The sequence below is a fragment of the Wyeomyia smithii genome, chromosome 3 (assembly GCF_029784165.1).
Source record: "Wyeomyia smithii strain HCP4-BCI-WySm-NY-G18 chromosome 3, ASM2978416v1, whole genome shotgun sequence".
Classification (NCBI taxonomy): domain Eukaryota; kingdom Metazoa; phylum Arthropoda; class Insecta; order Diptera; family Culicidae; genus Wyeomyia; species Wyeomyia smithii.
The window spans coordinates 69,078,914-69,105,289 of NC_073696.1; the positions used below are offsets into that span (position 1 = coordinate 69,078,914).

Genomic DNA, 26,376 nt, shown 5'->3' on the forward strand with positions numbered 1-26,376 from the left:
TTTCAAGTGCGAGCTCTAGAGTAAAACCTGTGTTTACCAGTGTGATCCTTGGCCTCCTGTATTTATGAACTTTATACTTCTAAACTATTACAAAAAGCTACGATACTACTGACATTACCCGGCTCTCTCGAGCCAAAACTCCAACCTACGATGACTGACTTGTTAGGCCAGCATCGTACCTCGAGACTAACTGGAAGGTTAAACTTTTCCAAATACAGACCCAAAAAACAGGAATAAAATAACCGGTTTCTCTTTCAAATTTTAAAACTACTGAGCATATTTCACAGCAAATTTTAGAGCCGTTATACAGAAGCCTCGACGAGCAACTCGTCTCGTTTTAAATACATGGGCGAGACGGGTCAACTCGATCTTTGAAATAGGGCCTTTGATAATAATTTCGATTCCATGATTACCAGTTTATATGGTACTAGCTGACACGGAAAAATCGTTGTAATGAGAACATCCTCGCCTTTTGGATTCAGTACATCACTTCGATTCTGATAATTCGGATAATAATGATATTGGGTGGAATCTAGTCATTTTAAGCTGTTCTCCAGAAACAGGAAGTTGTCATCTTGTATTTTGAAATGGAAACCGCGTAGAAAAACCGCGTAAACTCCGGAATCCGCTTAAATTCCGGAATCCACGTAGAAAAAAACCGCGTAAATTCCGGAATCCGCGTAAAAAAAAACCGCGTAGATTCCGGAATCCGCGTAAAAGCAGATGCGTAAAAAGCGACCTCAGTTTTTTAAGGTAACATTCGACAATTTTTGGCTGGTTTTCCAGAAACCTGAAGTTTCAATCTAAAAATGGAGTCGCTAGTCGATTTTTGGCTGCTGTTCTAATCATTTTAGGCTGCGTTCTAATTATTTTAGGTTGTTTTCCGGCAAAATTGGTTGAAATATCAGTTTTATTTGTATGGGAGCCAGATATTGGTGTTTCGTTTGTATGAGAGCCCTCCCTTCTAGTACAGGGAGGGTTTCAAGCTGCCTTAGAAATATTTCTTGCTCTTGAAACATCCACATGTCCAATTTGGTTCCATTTGCTTGATCAGTTCTCGAGTTATGCAGAAATTTGTGTTTCATTTGTATGGGAGCCCTCCCTTCTAGGGTTTCAAACTATCATATCAAGTTTTCATGTCGATCGTTATGCAGAAATTTGTGTTTCATTTGTATGGGAGCCCTCCCTTCTAGGGTTTCAAACTATCATATCAAGTTTTCATGTCGATCGGTTCCATACGAGTCTATATTGATCAGACAGACAGACAGATAGAAAAGCAGAACTCCATTTTTATATGTATAGATGATTTTCTGAACATATAGTAGAGGAGCTCGTAGCCTCAAGGTTATCGAGTCCGCTTCGACAAGCGGTCAGTTCGAATCTCAGTAGAATCAGACCCCGTTCGGAATCAGAAGGGCTTTTACGCATGGGATTATTCTTGACTTCGACCTTGACCCTTTCCTCACACTAAATTTCAGAAAAAAAGTCAACACACAGTCTCCAGGCATTTTTGACTGCCAAGGGTAAAGAAGAGCAAATAGAGTTCAATATATAGGCATGTAGAGGGGGAAGGGCAAAAGTATAAAAATCTGTCTCTGACCACGGTATTCCTTTCCGTTATAGTCATAGAGATGCAGAGTAAACTCGGTCTCTGACAACAACAATATTGTAACACTTCCTTCTTTCCTTACCTAACCGACCGTAAGGACGTAGCCAGCGCAGTTATCGGTCCATACAAAGCCGAATTCAGGGGGAAATTGGATCTAAAGCAATATACGTTTTTTTCTAGAATATTTTAGCAATAATATTCGAGGAAAAAACATCTTCTAAAAAGTAGTATAATATGAATTGAAAAATTGGATTAAATTCAAATAGGTATCTTTTTTTTACTTTGTAGATAGTTAAATATTGTTCTACAATGTTGTTGCCTTGTTATTAACTTTGCAGAAAAAGTTCATCTCTATCTTTGAAAATAACTGATTTAGATTGAAGAAACACTTTATTTACTCTTAGTCTTTTCTTTCAATTTTCACATCAAAACTGTCTTTAACCGACTGTTGGGAATTTTTTAAGACAAACAATTTGCAATGTTCACATCGCAAATATCTCAAATTTACTCATTGATGTTTTGCATAAAAAAATTTCTTTTTGTTTCATTTGTTTGTCTTTTTTTTGGGATGCACATAAATGTATTTTTGAATCTCAATTGAAAGGCACATTTGACTCTCTATATGGAGAAATTTTCAGTTATTTGTTTTCTTTATATATTTGTGTAAACTTATGTTGAAAACATGACGAAAACTATGATTTTTTATTTTTCGCAATAAAAAAAAACACGCAGATTTAGTTCCTCGGTACTTTTTTTAAACTATCAATAATTACCTTTAATTTGATGCAAAAAGATCGAAAATCGATCAGCTGGATATGCTTGAAAATAAAATACCCCGAATAGTCATTTTTTATGGTTACTTTAAAAAGTTACCGTCGTGCGGAGTTTCTTTTGACATGGAGGGCTACTCTGAGCCTTTCAGTTTTGTGATGTTTTTAGCAAAACTACATCTTAAAATAATACATTATCTGCTACATGTTGGTAAAACAATCTATTCTGCACCATGTTGCATAAACTGTTGGTCTCGAGGTACGATGCTCGCCTAATAAGCCAGTCGTCGAATATATTAAATACCAATATAGTTCACTTACGTGAAATTATGAAGACAAATTGAAAATGACAGAAGCGTTAGTCACCTTTTGACCGCTAGGTGCGCCACTTCTGATTTTGTTCTACACGACATGCGAAATAGAGCAACTTTTGACAATAATATTACCCTAATGGGTACACTGAAAAAAATTCACATTTTATTGTGAAGTGGACTCGGCCGAATATTTTATAATAATAAAGTTCGCCTATGCATAAGGCAATCCATGGGTGGTGTTCCACGGTTTGTACGTTTGTCGACCTCCGACAATATTTTAAGTTGTAAAATGGCGACTTCCGGTGACCGGGAAACTGCCGAAAATGACCAAATACCACCTTATATGGTTTTTTTTAACTAGAATGACGCTCAGAGGCCAGAAATTGTCTCGAAATGCCAGTTTGAAATCCAAGATGGCGACTTCCGGTTTTTGAAAAATCAGACAAAATTTTGAATTGTAAGATGGCGACTTCCAGTGATTGGAAAAAAGAGGAAAATGACCAAATACCACCAATATCGATGTTTCTTTAACTAGAATGACGCTCAGAGGCCAGAAATTGTCTCTGAATACCATTTTGAAATCCAAGATGGCGACTTCCGGTTTCTGAGAAACAGCGAGATATGACCAAATACCATCCAATATGGATATTTCCGAAATCGTGATGATGCACTGAAACCACAAATCGACCTCAGACAACATTTTGAGTAGTAAAATGGCGACTTTTGGTGACTGGAAAACTGCCGAAAATGACCCAAAAACAACCAAATATGGGTGTTTCTTTAACCAGAATGATGCTCAGAGGCCAGAAATTGTCTCCAAATGCCATTTTGAAATCCAATATGGCGACTTCCGGTTCCTAAACAACAGTGGCAAAAGACCAAATAACACTCATTATGGGTATTTCCGGGATTTTTATGATGCACTGAAGCTACAAATCGACCTCAGATAACATTATGAATTGTAAAATGACGACTTCCGGTCAATGGGAAACTGCTGAAAATAACCAAATAACACCCAATATGGGTATTTCTTCAACCGGCCGATTTCCATCCAATATGAGATGTTTCGATACCAGAATGATACACAGGAGCTAGAATCGACCACAGACAACATTTTGAATTCTAAGATGGTGACTTCCGGTTTCTGAAGAACAGCCGAAAATGACTAAATAACACCTATTATTGGTGTTTCTTAAACCAGAATGACGCTCAGGGGCCTGAAATTGTCTCCAAAATAAATAGCCTAAAGGGACCAAATACCACCCACTATGAGTGTTTCTTTAACCAGAATGATGCATGGAGCTAAAAATTGACCTCAGACACCATTTTGAATTGTAAGATGGCAACTTCTGGGAAACAGCCGAATACTACTGCATATGAATATTTCCGTAATCGAAATAATGTATAGAAGCCAAGCATTGACCCTGGACACCATAATGAATTCGAAGATGACCACTTTCAGTTTCTGGAAAACAACGAAAATAACTGAATACCACCTAACATGAGTGTTTTCGGAATAGAGGTGATGTACTAAAGGCAAAAGTCGAGGATGTTGTCATTCCGATAAAACCAATAATTTCAAACGATATAAACAAATCGCAAGAAATCAATGAATTGGGAATGTTGAAAATTATTGAATTAAACACAAAAATAGGCGGGACGAAGTTTGCCGGGTCAGCTAGTAAATACATAAATATGCTGGTTAAAGCAAAGCTGCAAGTGATGAATACGAAGATTAGAACTCGAGAGCAAAAAATTCGGAGGGATAAAAAAACAAAAAATACTTTCAAAACGAAGAAAACTAAACATTAAATAATAGTTTTTGCATAACAGTTGTTATCACTAATTATGTTTGTTTTGTTGAATATCTTTTATATATAATATAAAAAAGCTTTTAAACCAATTACAACATGATATGTATCCATACTTAAATTGTTAAATTGATAGAACATTCAAGTGTTATCTATGCTAAAAGTTGCACAACAACCATATACGACTATTGACAACCATTGTGCGGTTTCTCCTTTTATCTTTTTCACGAGGTAATTGAAATATTCATTTAATTGTACACTTCGTGGCCTGATTATTGAGCTTGAGCTCGACGGCCGCACATTTCGTAGTTGCTTCCCGTGATGGATCTGAGCTAGTGAAGTTACACAGGGAACCACGTATATAGCAACTTGGGATTAGTTTACCATTTACACGTCGTGGCCTGATTATTTGAATATTTCTTCTTCGTGCCTCGATAAGCTACATCTATTATATTATCAATATTTAACTCCCGGAATGGCGTTAGTTTTACATACAAACAATATACGCACGAAATCTGCAACATATTTTTTTCTGTGAAAGTATGAAATTGAGTCAACTAAATCTAAAATTGAGTAAATGTCACACGCTCACAGAAATTCAACAACAATGCACAGTGATACAGTAAGGCAATGTAGGCGGACACGAGTTTTTCGATGCGATTTTGTGGTTTTAGAGTAAAATTTTTTTCTAAGAACTTGTTTCTTATATTTAGTCTATTTTTTATGTGCAAATGAAAATTAGGGTGGTCCTGAAATCGACTAAATGAAAAAACTAACTTTTTCTTTGCATAAATAAATGTATACATTCATCGGCACAGTTGTAGATCAACTAATTTTAAGCAACTTTCGGTATTTCTTTACAATATTTATACAATATTTGTTCTATCAAATGATACCAAAAAATATTATTTATGTTTGCCCTAAACGGAGACATCAATATATCAAAAGGGCCTATTTTTAAAATAGAAATAGTGAAAACTCTTCATCTGTATAATATCGACAATGTTTTTTCGTCAAAATTGGCGTATTTTTGATTAAAATTACCGAAGAAAACTTTGTTTTTAAATTTGAATTGAAAAAATAGAGCGAAAAGACTGTTTTTGGAAACCAAATTTCATGTCTTCAAAAAAGTTTTTTTACAAAGTTACTTAGAATTAGTTGGTCTACAAGTTTGCCAAAGAATGTTTTATTTCGTTGATTTTAGGACCGCCCTAATTTTCATTCGCACATGAATAGAGGACTATGTATAAGAAACAACTTTTTACAAAAACTATGGCTTTAAACCGCAAACCAAAATCGCAACGAAAAGCCTATGTCCGCCTAAATTGCCTTACTGTACCACTGTGCAATGAGTTTAGTTACCTTTTTCACCACAAGAGGGGGTGTTCCCTGTCTGTCTTCACGGGAATATATGGGAAATTCGAGAGTGAACTATATTGTTATTCTAAGATATTTGCAGTCGTCGTAGGTTCGAGTCCGGCTCGGAAGAAACTATTAGTGTCAGTAAGATCGTAGCGCTAGCCCCACAATTGTCCTGTACATTAAACAGTTGGCTGCGATGTCTATGTATAATAAACAGAAGGTCGAGTTCGGAATCAGAATGTAGCATCAAAGCTTTGCTTTGCTTTGCATAAACTGTTTTCAAACATCACTCGTTCGTACTTCTCAGAACTCGACTAACCTTTAACAGCCGTGCGGAAGTAAATTATAGTTGCTGAAACTTCTATTCTAAAATCGATGTTCCTGCTGGCCATTAATTCTGATAAGCCGATAACTTCATCAAAAAACTATTTTGACGTTGGACTAACGTCTATCCCGAACTTAGGCACCTGAATTTGAAAATCTAGTAATTCAATCAGGGAAAAGTGATCAGGTTTTGAGCGCTTATATATCAGTCTTTTCTTTTCAGAATATCGAGGTTTTGGCATCAACCAATCAGAAAATTTTTTACGGTTAAATTTATGTAACAAAAACAACCTATTGTTTGAGATACACTATTGAAAACTTGGTAAATAACATCGATTGTCTAAATCATACCGAGCAACCAATCACTACCTCTCTTCCGCCGACACTAACGGATACAACCGAGCTGACTTCGTAAACGATTTGTTGTTATTGTTGTTTCACTTTCCTTGCCATTCCCTATCCTTCTAAACTGCTACCTCTTTCTAAATAACTGACGAAACCTTGATATAAAAGGTACCATTCGAACATTTCACCATTTTCATTCCAAAACTGTACCGGTGTCATACGCACACTATCGAATTGAATTTCTCACTCGTGCGTCGGCCGGCAAAGCGGCCGGTTCTTTCTGAAGCAGCAGAAAGCTGGTGGTGGCAAATATTGGTCGCTTACAAAAGCACACACCATCGAATTGATTTTCTCATTCGTGCATTGACCGGCAACAGTAGAAAGGCTGAAAGTTTATCTTTTGTGGAATATGTCCAGTAGATGTCGCACAAGTTGGTCGATACCACTTTTCTTAGAATTTTGTATGGAGTGGTACGTCTGTTTGTCTGTGGTGCAGCTACGAAGAAAGGTTTTCCTGAAGTTACAGCGATTATATAAAAGATTCATTCTTTCAGTATATATTATTATTTATACCGCTTTAACGTCTCCGCATTTAGAAATGCACTGTTAGATAAAATTGCAGAAATTACTAGAGTTAGAATTCCGTCTATTATTTGTTGTAATGGAATACCGTAGTCCAACAGCATGCGGTCGTGTCTTGGAAACCACCCTCCTAATTTTTTTTCCATATTTGGCTAAGAGTTTTAAAGGATTTCAGTTAGATTGTTATTTTTGCAAAAATGTTGGATGCGGCGATCTTTTTATCAGCAAAGTCATGAAGTCATGTTTGTGTTTGTATGGTACAAACTAACCGAAAGACCAACAATTTCCGAAAATATACTATATAAGTTTCAGGCATGCATTCAGCAGCCATTTTTTCGAAAGAACATTTACGGGAATGTTTTCGAAATAAAATACCCTGATTTTCCCTGCAATTTAACGTCAACTTCCCTATTATTTTTCAGCATTCGGCACAAAGAAAGTACAACGTAGATCAATGCAAAGCTGAAATCCCAGTGTATAAAGTCAAGTGTAAGTTCAATCGGATATGGAACCCAACAGTAGAAGTCCCTAATTAACCTTTTGTACTGGGAAAATCAGTTTTCACGCTAGAGCCGCTCAAAAAAATCGCGTTTCGGTTTAAAAAAATTTCCCTGAGAATTCTTTACAAAAAATAGGCGTTGAGCCGGCATCCTCCGGATAAACTTCGAGAATCCTCTTAGTGAACGCAAATCTGAATGTTGGGGTTGCAAAACAATCCGCCTCCTCGTGGTTGAACTTGGGTAACGTTAAATGGACTCAACAATAACTTGCTAGGATGAGAATTCTATCTAATCCCCTAATTTCCTCTAATCCCGTAGTACTTACGGAAGCATCACTGACTCTGTGGGCTTCTATTAAGTAAGTACTGCAGCTTCAATGTCCTTTCTAATAATGGATTCAAGGTCATTTTTATTCAGGAAAAAATGTCTTCACATGTCTTCCCACCCTAGATGTCAGGTTAAAATCGATATCGACAATTTCATGAAGTGCATTTTTTATCGGTCAAGGAGTTGAAACTTTGACCACTTTGAGGAACGTTTTCCCGGAGCCTGATTGAGCTGTAATTTGCATGGGAACTTTTTTCGAGAAGACGAAACTCCTGAGCCCTGCCGCTAAACGAAATCCGAAAAATCGATTTTTATTGCCAACCTAATAAATATACAGATGCATTATTATGTATCTCATATTCTTATCTATTGAGGATAGGTTTTAAACGGATGAAGCGCCTTTTGGCTGTCTTTCTTCATACAATATACTATACAAATACAAATTTACTTTCTCAATACAAATTGAAAAAAGCACAATAGGCTCGTTAAGCCGGCACTATTCCTTCGGGTAAACTTCGAGAATGCTTAGTAAACGCAAATTTATGTTTTGGGGTTGCAAAACAATCACAAATTGAAGACATGTTGCAAAACTTCAAATTGCAGACATGTCTTCTAATCTTGCAAAAGTGGGCGTGACCAGCAATGATTACTGTCAGGCCTACTTCAGCAGCTAGATTGGTTCGAATATTACTCCTGCACAGTGTTCTTCAAGCAATCTGAGTGGAAGTGAAAGTCATCAATCTGCAATCTTCGAAATATACCGCTCTAACGCTATGTTTAGTAAACGCAGCTTTAAATTTTGTTTCTGAATTTCAGAACCAAGTTCACGAAGTCAATATTATAGGGCTCTTTTTTGTTTACGTTAAAACACATTCGTACAAGAGTATGAATATGTTTTTTACATATTTCACACGTTACCGAATGTCTGATACGGCAAAAAAAAAGAACAAAGGCTATAATGATTGTTCTCGTTTTTAGGATGGATAAAAAAGCAAAGCCTTGGTGGTACATTCCGATTCGGAACTTGTCTTTCTGTTTATTTATACACAGACTTCGCAGCCGACTGTTAAGTGTACAGGACAATTGCGGGGTTAGCGCTACGACTAACAGTCTCTCACGAGCCGAGACTCGAACCTACGACGACTGACTTGTTAGGCCAGCATCGTACCTCGAGACCATCTGGGAAATTAGGACGGATAAAAAGGTTAAAACTGAATGAAATGCTTGAATTTTTAATTAAGTTTTATAAAATTTTACGTAGTTTTGCTTCACGTTTGACTCGTTGTTAACATCTAGAGCTGTTTCGAATTCAAAACTTGTTACTTTCGGCGCGAGACTCAGAAGGGATTATTACTAATTATTCAACGATAATAAATTTCGCTGTGCCAGTTACTTTCCTTTGCAAATAGAAATCAATTACATCAGCTGTTCTCGCATGTACAAACAGTAGGTATATAAGCAACATCTTACCTTTAAAAATAATCAACAAAAATGGTAGGGGTATGACTGATCAAAATCGTTAAAAGAACACAGTTTGTGAAACAGAAGGAGCTAGTTTTCTATCTTCCAATTATGACTGACATCTGAAAGTGTTTCAAAAAAAAGAGAGAGAGAAAGTGATAAACGCTGGGTTAGTTTGCCGAAAAAAAAAACAAACGAATGAAAGTCAAAAATAAGAAGACTTTGAACGATACATCACATATTAAATAAAATCTCTGGTAAACATGAATAAACTCGGAAAACCTAAATTTGCCGCGAATAGCTTCCCCCCAGGTTATGAAACCTGAATCAAAGAGGAATAGAAACAAAATAATCCTCTTTCCTCAATGTGCGGCTCTATCACTACCGCCGGCTTTGCTTTCCGGGGAATGGTCTACCACGGACAGACGAAGGGAATGTTTTCTAGCTGCTATACATACTTCGCAGGAGATCGTTCTACAAAATTACAAGAGGTTTTTAACCTTCTTCCCCTCGAACGCGACGACCAGACCAGACTCTCTCACACACGCGATTCATGCGAGCTTGTGTATGTTCAATCTGCACCTGTGTTGGTCAAAACACAGTGGCGGATTTAAAACTCAAAAAGCGCGAACCATTCTCAACGTACACTGGAGTCGCCTCGCAGCGCGGTCAGGAGGGAAAAGGCGCGTCTGCATCTCGCACACAACCCAACATTTTCCTCAGAACGATGGGATGGGAAAGGGTGTGGGCTCGAAACCCAGACAAGGAGCAATAAAGAGAAACCCCCAGCTCCCGCCGTCATCGTCTTCTTAACTATTGTCCGCCCGGCAATATTATATTTTGTATTCCGTGGCGCTGCCACCGCTTCTCCTTCCGCCGAGCCGCAGACATCGTCGTCTCGTCGGCCGCCGCCGCACACCGCAAGACGCGCTAAGCGTGAGCACCGGGGGTTGATCGAAGAAAAGTATATTCAGCACGCAATTGAAAACGCGAACGCTAGAGTGAGAAGGAACGAAAACAAGTGCGCCAGAGCGAGAAGAGGGAACACGAAAGGGTCTGGGGAGCGTTGTTGAAAAGTTACCGTATCTCAGAGCTGGTTTTATCGATACTAGAGATATGCGTTAAAGCGATAAGTGAGATAACAAGAGACTAAACTGATCATAACATTCAGTTAAGAGATTAACAGAATGATTTGTTTTCGTCAGCTATTCTACTCTATTTAATTGAAAGTATGTGAACTTTACGTATGTTTTTAGAAGGCCAAATAACGCAATTACAGTTCATCCAAAAAATGATTCTCCATAGATACTAAATTTTCAATTTTACACGTAAATTTACAGTCGCGCCGACCTACGGTAACCAGATTCCAATTCGATTTCCCTCTTCGCTCCGCTTGGTCTGTACAGATGGAGACGATACCGTGTGGAACGAGAAACGAACATTGAAATTAAATGAGAAAAAGCCAAGAACGCTGAAACGCTTACATCAAAAGCTCTCCTCCTCCTCCACCACCGCTGCTGCTGCTACTGGCGGCGGTGCTGACAATATTCTGGATGAACGACGAAGTCGCCGCTGCCGCTGCTGCTGCTGCTGTCGCAGTCGTCGCGCCCCAACCAGTTTTTATTCGCTGTTGCTGCTGATGATGATGTTGTTGCTGCACTTGTAGTAGTGCTGCCGCCGCCGCCGCCTGCTGCTGTTGCTGTTGTTGCTGCTGGTGCGGCTGAAGCGGAGGTTGAAGATACTGGTAGTGGTGGTGCTGGCGGTGGTGCTCTCGTTCCAAGTGTGGAAGAACTTGCTGCTGTTGCTGTCGGAGAAGAGGATTACCGGAATCCATTTGCCGGAACGGAGCCCCAAACCAGAAGACCACCCTCTAATTCACACAACTGTCAGGGATTGCTTCTTTTTCTCTTTGTTCAAGCATGCACTGATAGGGTACTTCACTTGTCTCCTACAATTTCTAACATTTCCAATCAGATCACAGATCATTAACACTGATGTTGAACAATTTTCCTACTATTTCTCACACAGCACTGCTGAATATTCTTATTTTTATTTATAGACGCTTTAAGGTCCGCCATTGTTGTAATAATTAACCAAAAAAAAGAGTCGAGTTAAAAAGAGGAGCACAGTTCAGAGCATACCGCTTGCTAACGCGACCAGCGACGACGAGAAGATGGTGGCGGAGTGAAAAATGCTATGCCTCCTCTTGCTCGCTCGTTCGATTCATTATTCGGTCTCGGTCTCGTCATTCGGCTAATCTCTCCGGCTCTCGTAACTTTCCGCTCGTTCGTCCCATGAACATATACTACTAAGCGCACGCAATGCTCTGCGGCCGCCCCCCGCCTTTAAAAGAAACAGATCACAAGGGGTTACTTTTCTTTTCGGTACTTACTGCAAATGTTTAGTTATGTTATTAGGATCAATCTCCAATTCGCATATCGATGACATGGGAGGAAGCTTTAAGGCTATGAAGAAAGTTTCTGTTCCAAAAAATATTTGTTTGTTATTGCATTGTCCTTCTCTTTGGTACGCAGATACGCAAAATTATAAATTCTACAAAATTAGTGTTAGTCCCTGTTCCAGGAATTTTACACAAAATAGTCTTACCAAACCATGCATCCTTAATTTGAATTAAATGTGGTTGTCAAGTTCTTGTTACTGAAGAAACACAACTATCAGCAACAGTTTCCCAACTTCTAAAGCCTTCGCACAATTCTATATGAACACAACAGCGTTAGGTGAAAACTAGTGAAATTTCCAGGTTTTCGACACCCTGTAAAAGAAACATTGATGATTCACAAAAAGTTACACTCATCAAAAGCACGTTTTCCTTCAAGACATCAATTTTAAGAATTTGAGACGTCTATGCAAGGCGTGCTGAAATTTTACATCATCTAAATTTCGTATCATGATAACTGCTGTATTCCCGTGTTGTTTGAATGTTGTAATTTGTCAGAATTGCATCTCAAATTCCAAACGATAATTTAAACGAGAAAAGGAGAAAGACTTCTGGGTGAAATAGAGACCATTTTAGATGAAAATATAAACTTTAGACCTTTTATTGAAAATAGGAACTATTTATGTTTCATTTTAGGCAATCGCTTGATTTTTGAAACTGAAATCCAAACCCTTATACCAAACAAACAACTTGTAATAATTGCGACTTTTATAAATTTTATTCTGGATAAAAACCCAAACTAAGAGTTAAATCCGATAAAAATTATTATTCGCATAGTCATGGCCAATGTAGTGCACCAATCCAAAGCAAAAATTTGATGGTAATCTGAAAATAAAACATTAAACAAATTACCATTTTTGGTGTCCAACTATCGAGCTTTTCCTAATAAGAATACTACAGTCGTAGTACAAACTGTCCTGTTAGTGGGATTCATTCTACACTTTTTCCATTCTCACTTTTTCGGCAAAGCTTTTGAATTAAAAAAAAAACAGAGAGAGCTAAATGAGAGAACGCGCCAATGCCGAGAGCCGGCAACCGAAACCAAACGAGAGGACGAGACGGCAAACGCGAAGCACGACGAAGTTCATACACACAGCTGAAGCCGCCGCCACAGCAGACGCAGAAATGTCAAACTTTTTTTTTCTGTCCCTCCTGTCCCGTACTAGCTGACACTGTGCAGAGGCTGCTAGTACTATGCTTTGCCTCACTCCTCCATTTGACTCATAAAATCCGACGGAACAAAAACACACACACTACTGCAAGTCCGTGCTGAATCGAAACTTTTGGGGAGCAGCAGCGCGCATAATATAGAACTTCATCATCGTTTCGTTGTCGGGGAGCTTACTTTTTCGACTTGCTGCCTTTCGAGCTCTTGCTCGCTCTAACACTAGCTGGCAGTTGCAGTAGAAAAGAGACCGGGCAGTCCGATCAATTCAAAGGGAACAAATGGTTTAACAATCTTCCATTCCTTTCCCTTACTCAACAATTACTTCATTCGCACTATAGATCCACTAAAAGCTAACTAATTGAAATAAAACAGGAAAAACTCTCGAACAATCGTTTGGCTTTTTTCTTCTTTCAAACTGCTCAAAAAATTCTACTTGTAAAATCACCCATAAAACTTAAAATCACACACAGCACAGGCCCGCGTTTCGTTGGAAAAATTTCTTTTCCTAGAGGCTGCCGCTGAGTTGAGATCGAGCCGACCCGACGACTGTCATGGCGACCTTTTTTCCTTCGCCTTCCTCGCAATGCACGCAAACGATACGCGACGAGACAACTGCTTTGCGGCGGGGGATCTCAACTCGAACAAACTTTGCGGTCACTTTTCACCGTCAATTGGAAACGTGCGGGGTAGGAAAATATGTGCAAACGGATCGCCACCATGTACCGCGCCGGATGTGCACTATTTCGGCCGTCGCCGGAACGGATATCTAAGTAATTTTGGACACTTTTCTGCGGACCGCGCGAGACCGAACCTGCCTGCCTGTGTCAAATACAGAATTTTATCGACGCCGAGCGAGCGGAACGACGAAGACGACGGGAGCGCGCTGGCTGCGGGTTCGAAAAATTCTCTCTTTTTTATTCAGCGACGCTGCAAAATCCGGAGCCGCGGCTCTCTTCAACGCCTGCAGCCCGTGGCTTTTTCGTACCCAAAATGGTGGACGGGGAGCTCTCTGCTCTCGCTCTTCTCTTCTGCTTGCACATATCATCAGTGGGAAAGGCGCAGTAGACGATTGACGACGACGACGACGACGGCAGCCAGCCAGAAACGCACACTACGTAAACTATCGCCACTGTCTGACGAGAGTGTAGACAGAAAGAGAACGCAAATATTGATGAATGAAGAAAGAGCTATGTGGGCATTAAAAAAAACGATTCAATCACACACAAGACGAGCGCGGCTTCTGCTTGGCTCGAGCTGGGCCCGTGGAATGGGAGCGAAAGAGAGTGAAAATATGCTTCACTCTGCTGCCGGTGTTTTATGCGCGTGGCCGGGTGTAAATTATGCTACGAAATCAGCTGGACGATACACCAGCGCTTTGGAGGTACTTTGCATGTTTAGGTATATCCAGAACAATAGTGACGGCGGAAAACGATTTGCCTATGCTTGTACCGGAGCGACGAAGAGATTCGTAGCCGCCACTCCGCATATTGACCAGAACCATTAACGTCTCACGACGCAGCATAGGCGCAAGTGGTTTCAGGGGGAGAGGAAGCACGACCTATGTAACCTTGCGAGTGTTCGAATTCTTTAAGGTCAATTATAACGCCAGACAGCGTCACACTTTTCCGTAGTGCAAACCGCATGTATTATGTTACGATTGATTGCTGGACTTGGTGCCTATTTTATTGCTCAAATGCTTGAGAGGAACATTCCAATACTGAATGTTTGTTTAGATTTAGAAGCATACCATAAAACATTTTTTTCTAAAAATTTTTCTTTTTGGTAGAATCATGAATATTTGTGATAGACCCCTAATTATTGAGTTTTATTAGAAATGGGTTTATGGTTCAGAAGTTATCTTAACCTACACGTGTTTTTATATCAGCAGTGATCTACGAAGAAAGAATGAATGTCAAGGGAACCGCATTGCATCACAAAAAAAGATTTTTTAATTTCACTCATGCAACCAATCCAAACGCACGAACTTTCCTCTCAACACTGCTCATAAGGTCTTGTACAACGTTTGAACCCACTGTTTTTTTGTGTGGAAATCCATTTTCCCTTCATATCCTCCTACGATTTTACTTCCCTAGGATGTTCCCGAAGTGCCTGCTTCATGATGGCCCAGTACTTCTCAGTAGTTGGCCGCAGCTCAGGTGCGTTAGGGGGATTGAGATGCTTCGGTACGAATTTGACTTCCTTAGTCTCGTACCATTCCAGAATATCTTACGAGTAATGACACGGGGCTAAATCCGACCAAAAAGTTGTAGGACCATTGTGTGACCTCAAATGTTGAAGTAAACGCTTTTGGAGGCATTCCATTAAGTATAACTGCCCATCGGCCGTCCTGGTCGTCACGAATTTCCACACGAGCAAATGAAAAAAACCATGAACTTTTTGCCAAACTTTGATCATCCATAACGAGACAATGTGTTTTCGTCAACAACTGGGTATAGAGCTTCCAGGCACATGTTTCGGCACTGTATTCTGCCGTTCATTACGATTCGGCATATATTGTAAAAATAACATTGCTTTTTATGAGAGCATTAAAATAAACAAGCAAGACCTATCCTTCGTTTATTTGTTGAAGATCTTCTCATTAAACAAGATTATTTCATCATTGAGTATAAAATAATTGAAACGAAAAAAATCGCTGATTTTTTTCACTATCGAGAAGTGAAAATTTTCGCTATTGATTCGATTGAAATTATCACTAAGGATTTTTTTTTCATAGCTGTCACCAAGCAAGCTTATCATTGTTGATAAATGAAAACTTCCAAACGATTTTCAGGCGATATAAAATCAGAAACGGTATTATGATTGAGTGATTTTTTCTCTTGCTCTTGCTTCCTCTAGGTGGAACTTCTTAGGAAGCTACCTTTCAACTCCATACCAATTAGGGAGCTCTAATTCCGAGCAGGTCATTAGTTTTATCAACCAAAAACAAAGCAAAGCCTTGGTGCTACATTCCGATTCGGAACTTGACCTTCTATTTATTTATACACAGACTTCGCAACCGACTGTTTAGTGTACAGGACAATTGCGGGGCTAGCGCTACGATCCTACTGACACCAGTGCTGATAAAAGTCATTTTCCCCAACAAAATTCTTCGAAAATTACAGCCAATCAGTTTCAATTTTCACTTTCAATGATCGCAGCACTCTTTCAGATACACTAGATTTTCGTCCTAGTAACGTGTTGTTATACTCAGATGAAATAGATCACGCGCATCGTTCACGGTTACGGAATAAAATTTGACGACAAATCCAACCAAATGATCTTCACTTCAAAGCGAAAAAGAAAAACAAACAGCCCACTCAACTAAAATGAACCTCACCGAAACACTTTTTCACAGACACTGACCGATGCCTTGACAATCTTCGTTAACTGATAAACTGATTTTGTCGAGCCTTTGGCATCCCTATACCGAGTAACAGTGAATGACAATGAACTCATGTCCTGGGCTCAAATTAATTTGTGCCCGCTGTCAGTAGTAAGATAAAGATGTATGAAGAGAAGCGGTGATATGCTATCTCGTTTTTACATATGTTGAGACATTAGCCCTTGAAACATGGCGTGATGCCAAAGGGGTGGATTTTGTTGTCTTGCTTCCATCGCATGAAATATAATGAGGTGTTTTGACAGTTCACTTCCATGCAAAAAGCGGGAAGGGAGAACTCTGAAAGAATTGTAAAAAAAAAACGTTTATGGATGCTTTTTTTCACTTTCACTCAAGAGTGTCAACAAATATCAACCCTGACTGACACTAACAGTCTCTCCCGAGCCGAGACTCGTACCCACGACGATTGGCTTGTAATGCCAGCATCGTACCTCGAGACCTTCTGAGAGAGTTCATCAACTATGTTGTATTTAATTGGGCTACAGGTTTACAACAAAACAGTTCTACTTCATCAATGAGTACGAGCAATCCGTAACCTGTGCACAGCAATCGGGGCCAGCCACAAAAGACAATCAGCAAGACTGTCGCAGTGGCATTTCAGTACCCAGTAAGGTGGGGAAAAATGGTCGATTTTCCAGAACCAAGTTTTTTTGGTTCCCTTTGGGGTCCCAAACAACCTTAAATTTACCTGAAGTCGATTGGTTTTGTCTCCGCTTGGCGCATTGCATTTCAAATTTGTATGAAAATTTATATGGGAAAACCTACTTTTTTGCATTTACCTTTCTAGAGAGCTCAATAATGCTCTAATAATGCACTACATTATGTTAAAGTATAGTATTTTAGATGCCTAACTACTTTGCAAAAGACACTGAAGAGCTAGAATGTCCCTAAGAAGAGCTATAGTTGTTTAAAGTTGAGTATGTCGATTTAAATGCAGAAAATCTTGTTTTCTGCCAACATTACCAATGTACCGGCGTCAGTAGGATTCCCATCAGAAGTAACCTGTCGTAACCAGTTTGTACACTCAGCAGGACCAAGCAAACAAATTTAGGTCAATATTCTAGGCGTAAATAGAATCTACAACGTGTTTCAGAGGTTACCTTTGATTGAATTCTGACTGACGCCGGTACACTGGCAGTGTTGGCAGAAAAAATGATTTGCAACATAAATTTCGACATACTCAACTTTGAACAGCTCTAGTATTTTTTTTGGCACACCCTAGCTCTTTAGTGTCTTCGGCCAAGTTATTAGGCATCAAAAGACCTACCATTTGAAGTTATAAAACCTATGATTTGAGCCATTTTGAGCTCTTTAGAATGGAAAATGCGAAAAAGTTGGTTTTTCCATACAAATCTCCATATAAATTTAAAATGCAATGCGCCAAGCGGAGACAAAACCAATCGACTTCCAATAAATTCAGGATTGTTTGGGGCCCCAAATAGAACAAAAAAATCTTGGTTCTGGCTTTCTGTACACAAACTCATCTACCACCTCGATTTCGTCACCGTCAGTTAGAATCCGTGGTGGGAGGCTAACAGAGTCCTTTCTCGAGCCTCTATTTTTCATGTGTTTTGTTTTCAACGTGTTTATGACTAGTCCGACCCGATTGGCCTCTGCCTTGAGCCTGCTGCAGGTTACCGTCAACGGCTCAAAGTAGCGTGCCATGATGTCAGTGTCGTCGGTTAAGCCAAGTAACTGGTCGGGCTTCCTGAAGATCGTACCACTCGTATCTATCTCCACTGTTCTAAAACTCGCATTTTACTTATGCTTTGATAATAACTGTAGTTCATGCGGTGACCTTTTTTGTAGATCGAGCATATGAGATCCTACAAACCAGTCCGAAGACAGTTCTTCATCAGACCACACTTTGTTCGATCCCAACTTTGAAAAGTTCGGCAACATGCCGCCCTTCCCAGCTGCCTTATAGTTCCTCACCTGTTCAACTACATCCTTCACCTTATCCATGAATAGTGGATCCACAGCTTGTCCATCATCTTCAATATCTATCCTGCTCCTTTCGATCCCTTTGTGTTACTCGCCGTTCAACAGCAGACTAAAATGTTGGTTCTAATACCTTGCCACCTCTGCCTTATCGGTGATGAGGTTCCTCTCTCGGTCGTTGCACATGAAAGGCAGACTTTTTGTAAGAGCTCCTGGAGCCCTCCACCTCCGCAAGAACATCATAGTCTAACCAATGTAAATCATTCTTCTCCATTTCTAAATAACATGCTGTCGACACTTGATCTAAAATTTTTTAACAACACTTGACTTAATTGATTATCTTTGGCCAATGTCATCCATTTTAGTTTTTGTTCCTTCAGCTTTTTAAATTGATTTCAACCTATTATTACTGAACTGACAATCCATTTGATCCACTTTTAGCTCACATTTGATTCCCTGTAGGTTATTCCCAATAATTTTTGATGTAGAACTACGTCTCTCAGGAAGGTCGGCTGCATAGGGATGTAGAATAAAAATCCAGAACCGAAAAAGTGAAAAAAAATATTCAATTTCAAATGCTAATAAATCGGTTAGTTTTTGATGGATTTCCTTTGTTCTTGCAGCAATAGATTGAAAAATCGCCTAAGAATCTTTCCAAATGCAGAAAATTGTAATTTTATTATCCGAGCTATTGTACTATTGAAAATTGTCATGCCTTTTCAAAACGCTAAATTCAACATTTAAAAAATTCGGTAGCATTTCAACTCCTCTTTTGGACAAAAATTTTAAACATATTCAATAAAAGTTATTTAATAAAGAACCTTACGTAGTTCTACGTCAACCTTGCGGTCGTGGCTTTGCATACAACCCTTGTGTTTTTTTTCCTATATGTTTAACATATTTTTGTGCATTTTACCTTATTTTAAAACCATTTTAACCCATGTGCCGACTTATCATAAATTTTTCAAATAGTTTCTTCACATAGGGCAAGGTACGGCTTAAACAGTGGCCTATTTTAATCAGTCGCAGAAAACAGGCCTCAAACTCCTGCTTTTTGATCTATATCGACAATTTCAATTATGGAAACGAAAGCTCTAATTGTCTAGCTGTCTTACGAATATAAGAAATACCGTTAATCACAAAAAAATCATAATTTGAAACAAATCGACCTATATTGCAGCCATTCAGGAGCCAATTCGGGTGCTGCAAAAAAACGCCTGCAAAACAGATGGAAACTGCGTAAAATAGGTTTGGGGTGTTTGGAATAGTGTCCCTCGATTGGTAACTTTAATTAATTATTGTTAAAGTTTGCTAACTTAGTTTTACAATCTGTAAACAAGACAGAGAAAACGATAAAGAACAGATTGATATACTACTGTTTGAACTTCACCCAACACATTTCGAGTATTTCGTCTGAATACGCAGGCGGTTCCTAAAGCTGCTTAGAATATGTTCCCTACCCAGTGGTGGGCACCGCTAATCGAAAATTTAGCGACGCTAATCGCTAAGTCGCTAGCCGGAAAATTTAGCTCGATAATCACTAAACGCTAAACGCTAAACCCACATTAGCGGAACTTTCGCTAATCGCTAATAATTGATTTTGTAAAAACAAGAATAACAAAAGTTGTTTAGCTTGCATTGAAAATACTCTTAGGAATGTTTTGATAAAAATTCAATTATTATCTGAAACGAAATAGTAGAACCAAAGTTGTCATAATTTCAAGCGCATTGCAATTTACCAAAGTTCTTGGTGTGCCAAAAATTTAATCTAGACCTTGTACTTGTTCTTCAAAATGCTCCTGTGGCTTGTACGAAAACTGGAACTCCATTCTAGGGTAAAAAAACTAACTAAAGTAACTTTCGCATTAAAGTATGTTCATCTTTCGAAGCAATTTACGTACGCCATCAGCAATTCTCAGATTTTCTAAATATTTCTATTGTCGCTTCTCTACAAAATTTAGCGAATTAGCGATTAGCGTTTCGAAGGCCAAAATTTTAGCGACGCTAACAGTTTCGCTAACCAGCTCAAAAATTAGCGAAATCGAAAAATCGCTAACTGAATTTTAGCGTCGCTAATTAGCGAATTAGCGAATTAGCGGAATGGTGCCCACCACTGTCCCTACCCTATTTTATTGCTTTTCTCCTAGAAAGGTATAGCAATCACTGAAAAAAACAAAGGTATAAAAGTGTTCCAAAGGGTCGAATCTCGTATATCAATCGACTTAGTTCGACGAACTGAGCATTTTCTGTGTCTGTGTGTGTGTGTGTGTGTGTGTGTGTGTGTGTGTGTGTGTGTGTGTGTATGTAACGGTCTCCCAATCTCACTCGATTTTCTCAGAGATGGCTGGACCGATTTTCATGAAACTAATTGCAAATGAAAGGTATAGTTACCCCATAAGACCCTATTGAATTTCAAAATGTGAAAATCACAAAACTTCATCATCTCAGGACCTACACAACCGATTTGGTAAATTGGTATTGGTATTAAAATAACGTGTTTTTTGAATTCTTTTTTAAAATAGTTTTATGATGATTGGACATGTAGTTCAAAAGTTATGCAAAGAAATGTGTTTCAAAGACTGTTTAAACTCACTCACTCTTCACAGAGATGGCTGGACCGGTTTTCACAAAATTAGTGGCATATGGAAGGTCTTGTTGCCCCATAAGACCCTATTGAATTTTATCGTTATTGGACTTCATCTTTGTCCGTTATGTATAATAATGTGAAATCAGGCTATGGAACGAAACATGTTTCTAAGATTGCTTGAAATCACCCACTTTTCTCAGAAATGGATTGACCGATTTTCACGAAATAAGTTGCAATAGAAAGGTCTAGTTGCCTGATAAGACCCTATGAAATTTCATTATAATCGGACTGTAACTTTGTCTGTTATGTATCAAAATGTAAAAGTTATGAAACTCCATTATCTCAGAACGGACTTTTATGAAATTATTGCTAATGAAAGGCCTAGTTGCCCCATAGGTTGCTATTGAATTTCATTGTAATCAGATTTTTAGTTTAGAGGTAAAATGTAAAAATCACGAAACATCAATATCTCAAAAACCACACAACTGATTTCAATAAAATTGGTGTCAAATGATCGTGCTGTCTTCAAAACTCTTAAATTATAAATTTCATAATGATTAAACATATGGTTCAAAAGTTATGTGAAGAAAAGTTATTCAGAGGTTGTTAAACTCACTCATTTTTCTCAGAGATGGCAGAACCGATTTCCACAAAATTAGTGCCAAATGAAAGGCCAAGTTGCTCCATAGGTTGCTATTGAATTTCATTGTAATTGGATTATAATTTTGTCCGTTGGGGCCATCCACATACCACGTGGAAAGATTTTCAACGATTTTGACCTCCCCCCTCCCCCCGTGGACAACTGCACATATAAAATTCTTAAAAAATAGTATGGACCGTGGACATTAACCAAACCCCCCCCCCCCCAAAGTTGTCCACGTGGTATGTGGATGGCCCCTTATTTATAAACATGTGAAATCACGTTATAAAGAGAACCATATTTCAAAGACTGCTTTAACTCACTCACTTTTCTCACAGATGGCTGAGGCGGTTTTCACGAAATCAGTTGCAAATGAAAGGTTTAGTGGCCTAGGGTAATGATTTTTATAATGATTAAACATGTCTAGACTAGACTAGTTTACACTAACACAGCCAGTACTTGAAAGGATCCAGGAAAATGACATCCACCTGTTTTGCCTTTCTCCTAGAAAGGTATAGCAATCACTGGCAAAACCGAAAGTATAAATGTGTTCCAAAGGGCCGAATGGTATATATCACTCGACTTCATTCGACGAGCTGAGCATCTTCTGTATATGTGTGTTAATTTCATAAAGTTTGAACTTGTGGTTCAAAAATAATGAAAAGAAACGTGTTCTGAATATTGTTAAATCCCACTCATGTATCTCAAAGATGGCTAAACCGATTTTCATAACACCATATTGAATTTTACTATAATCGGACTGTAACTTTGTCTGTAATGCATCGAAATGTGAAAATCACGAAACTTCATTATCTCAGAAACTACACAACCGGTTTGAACAATATTGATATCAGATGGACGGGCTAGTTAAGGGTTAACAGATGAATTAAGATTGAACTCGTGGTTGCCCTATACGTTCCCATTTCATTTGTTATAATCGAACTTGAGCATCCGTTGTGTATAAAATTGTTAAAACAACTATTATCTATTATCTTAAAGATTACACGACTAATTTCAACATAACTAGTGTCATACGAACGAGCCATCTCTTAAACTTACAAATAACAAACTTCATAACAATTTGATATGTGGTTCAAAAGTTATAGAAAGAAAATAAATTCAAAGACTGTTCAAAACTATACCTGCTTTGATCAATATATGTGGGCTCAACATAATATAAATGTGGTATCGTACTGTTTGAACGTTCCCGGTATTGCCCCTGATTAAATTGTTCGAAATTAAGTGTCATTTCTTCTATTTCGCTATTTCTTAAGCACTCAAATATCATCAAATATCATATTTTATACTTCAATCACAACAACAATATTCTAGAACCCAAAGATTGAATATACTTTTATTGGATATAAGCGTTCATGTAAAACTATTTTTACAAATAATAAGTTTGAATGAGAAAGGCTGGGTCTGACCGCTAGGTGGATTAATTTAGGTTTTTGGATTAAATGTGCTCAAAATCATAGAATTTTATTTACTGTTTGGTCCTCTGCAATTTATTTTTCATTAATCTTATTTTTGATAACGCATTTTTGGTACATTTTATCCTATTTAGGAATCATCACGATTTTATTTTCATCAGATTAATATTTCGCATTTTTATCCATACTTCAACCCCATATAATTCCAAAGTTGTTAGGCTACTGGTTTCTTCTTTTTTTTGCAATTTTTAAACTTTTAATACATTTAATACTATAGCAAAATCAGAGTCCAGTTAAAAATGACAATTGAAAAAAGTATGAAAAGTGCTACTTTTCACTTGGAATATAGTTCTCAATCATTACTACAAAACTTCAAGTTTGGTACTTTCAAATTTGTAATAACTAGAGAGCGATGGAACCTAGGAGAAATTTATATAATATTTTTAATAAAATATGTTTTGTTTAGTTAAGTTCAAAATAAACTAGTAATTTTCAGAAAAAGTTAAAGTTTTTATTTGGAGTTTTATTTCGTAAACGGAGCGAACATTGTTTAAAAAAACACATTCTATAATTTTTGGTAGATGGAAGAAAAATTGCTTTTTTGTTGAAACATTTCAAACTTGTCTTTGAAATTATATTGATCGCATAAGTAGAACGATAGAACCTACCTAGAAAACCTAAATTAATCCACCTAGCGGTGAGACCCAGCCTTTCTCATTCAAACTTATTATTTGTTAAAATAAATTTACACCAACACTTAAAAAATGCAAATGTTATTCATTCTAAACAACGAAATTTTGGTAGCCAACAGCACAACTATACCGAGCATTTAAAATATAACATTCACACACATATGAACATACATTAACACAAATACATGCAAATAACCTTAAATTCTTTCAAATATATGATGCGATTTTGTTTCCGATTGTGGTAAATCGATTTGTACTCATATACTGCGTGAAAATATTTAGATTGTTTATGTCAACTTCAGTCAGTTGAATTCAAATAGTTTATAATTAAATGTTTTTCCTTATACATTAATACTGAACATGAATTTCTTCAACGCAGTTGATATTACTGATCGTTTCTAAGGGGCATCCAATGAATGACCAAATACCTATCAATATGGGTTCTTGAAACCTGGATTCTACCCAGTGGCCAGAATCTGATCTCAAACCCCATTTTTAATCCAGATGACCATTTCTAGTTGCCTGATAATCATTGAATCATAAAATCCATAATAAAATTGTCGAACTGCCTAATCTGGGTATTTCTATGGCGAAGATGGCGACAGTTTCCGATCAACAGCCTAAAGTGACAAATGATGATCCAATACGATTTGGGGTAGCGGTATGATATCCGGAGGCCGGAAATCATCTTTATATGCCATTTTAAATTGCTAAACAGTAGCTTCCGGTTTCTGGAAACTAGATACTTAGAGGCCAGGAATCAACTCCATACTTCATTTCAAACATCCTTCAATTGCTAAATATAATCCAATAAAGGTATATCCACTCTTTAGATTTTAGAATATTGAATACTTGGAGCGTAGTATTTGAAATTTTACGTAATATTTGTACTAAATAAATAGTCGTTCTATCATAATGACTCCTAATTTCGAACTATGATCAAAGCAGCTAGTTTTAAAAAGCCTTTGGGTTTTGTTTCTTTGTAAGTTTAAGAAACAACCTGTTCGTTTGACACCTGGCTTCTTTAAATAAGTCGTGTAATCTTTGAGAGAATAGACTTTCAACATTTTTACAATTTAACACATAATGGTTAAAATAAAAGTCCGATTACATTGGTCAACACAAGTGTGACCCCGAAGGTCAAACTAAGAAAAAATGAAACTTATAGCTTATCCTGTGATTCTTTTCTTTCTAGAGCAACTATTGTGAGCTTTAGGGCAGCATATTTTTCGATTTTGTCAACAATTGTTATAATTAAATGAAATGGGAACCAATAGAGCAACTGAACCTTCAATTTAAAACTAAGATTGTTGAAATCAGTCATGCCATCTTTGGCAAAACGAGTGAATTTAAAAAGTTTTCTGGACACGTTTCTTTTCATAACCTACATGTTCAATCATCGTAAAATTCGTTATTTACAGGTTTTCGTTCATTTGATACCTGTTTTGTTCAAATCGGTTGTGTAGTTTCTGAGATAATGGAGTTTCCAAACTTTTACATTTTGATACATAACAGATAAAGTTACAGTCCGATTTTAAAAAAAATCAATAGGGTCTTTTCAGGCAACTAGACCTTTCTACTGCAACTTATTTCGTGAAAATCGGTCCATCCATCTCTGAGAAAAGTGGGTGAGTTCAAGCAGTCTTAGAAACATGTTTCTTTTCATAGCCTGATTACACATTATTATACATAACGGACAAAGTTAAAGTCCAATAACAATAAAATTCAATAGGATCTCATAGGGCAACAAGACCTTCCATATGACACTAATTTTGTAAAAATCGGTCCAGCCATCTCTGAGAAAAATGAGTGAGTTTACACAGTCTTGGAAACACATTTCTTTGCATAACTTTTGAACCATATGTCCGATTCTTATAAGATTATTCTACAAATGGTTAAAAAAAACAAGCCCGTTCTTTTGATACCAATTTTGTTCAAATCGGTTGTGTAGTTTCTGAGATAATGTAGTTTTGTAATTTCTCATTTTGATACATAACCTCGAAACTAAAAATCCGATTGTAATAAAATTCAATTTGGTCTTTTGGGGCAACTAGACCTTTCATTTGCAATTAGTTTCATTAAAATCGGTCCAGCCATCTCTGAGAAAATTTAGTGAGATTGGGAGACCGTTACATACATACATACACACACACACACACACACACACACACACACACACATACAGAAAATGCTCAGCTCGTCGAACTAAGTCGATTGATATACGAGATTCCACCCTTTGGAGCACTTTTATACCTTTGGTTTTTTCAGTGATTGCTATACCTTTATAGGAGAAAGGCAAAAACACTAAAATATTTGAAGCATTGGAGAAGCAGTTTTCCCGTTGTGAAAAATACAAGTGCTTAGCAATAACGCTAGTTAGGCTCTTTTAAACGATCGAATGCGTCTCGTCTTTTTTCCCTACGGATTCAACGAAGAAACACAATGGATACAGAAAAGCTCTTACAAGCTCACACAGTCACGCCCGCCAAAATCTTCAAACATATCGCATGAGACGGATGATTTTATCCTAAGGCGCTGCGAAGACAACACTACTGTGTTTGTCCCAACTTGATAATGTTTGTATTCTTAAAGGAGCGGAAGCAGAAATAAAAAAAAACATATTTAACCGGTTTCAGTTCCAGTTAGCCACAA

At 37.8% G+C, this 26,376-nt stretch overlaps 1 protein-coding gene across 50 annotated transcripts in view; it reads right to left on the reverse strand.

Moving 5' to 3' along the window:
- The window catches only part of LOC129731781 (zinc finger protein 420-like), a 47,795-nt gene extending 33,915 nt beyond the window's left edge, over nucleotides 1-13,880 (reverse strand). For 40 of the 50 annotated variants that reach the window (XM_055692036.1, XM_055692040.1, XM_055692071.1 and 37 more), the window contains exons 1-2: nucleotides 13,209-13,879; nucleotides 9,415-9,527 (exon numbers count right to left, since the gene is read on the reverse strand). Coding sequence is in view for 6 of the 50 variants with exons in the window: in XM_055692088.1 (XP_055548063.1) it covers nucleotides 10,890-11,239 (350 nt within the window). In the remaining 44 variants the exon portion in view is untranslated. Of the gene's footprint in view, nucleotides 1-9,414; nucleotides 9,528-10,889; nucleotides 11,468-13,208 lie in introns of those variants that run through there. The other 10 variants (XM_055692081.1, XM_055692064.1, XM_055692088.1 and 7 more) reach the window with 9 other exon arrangements.
- Between the last annotated feature and the right edge of the window lie 12,496 nt (nucleotides 13,881-26,376).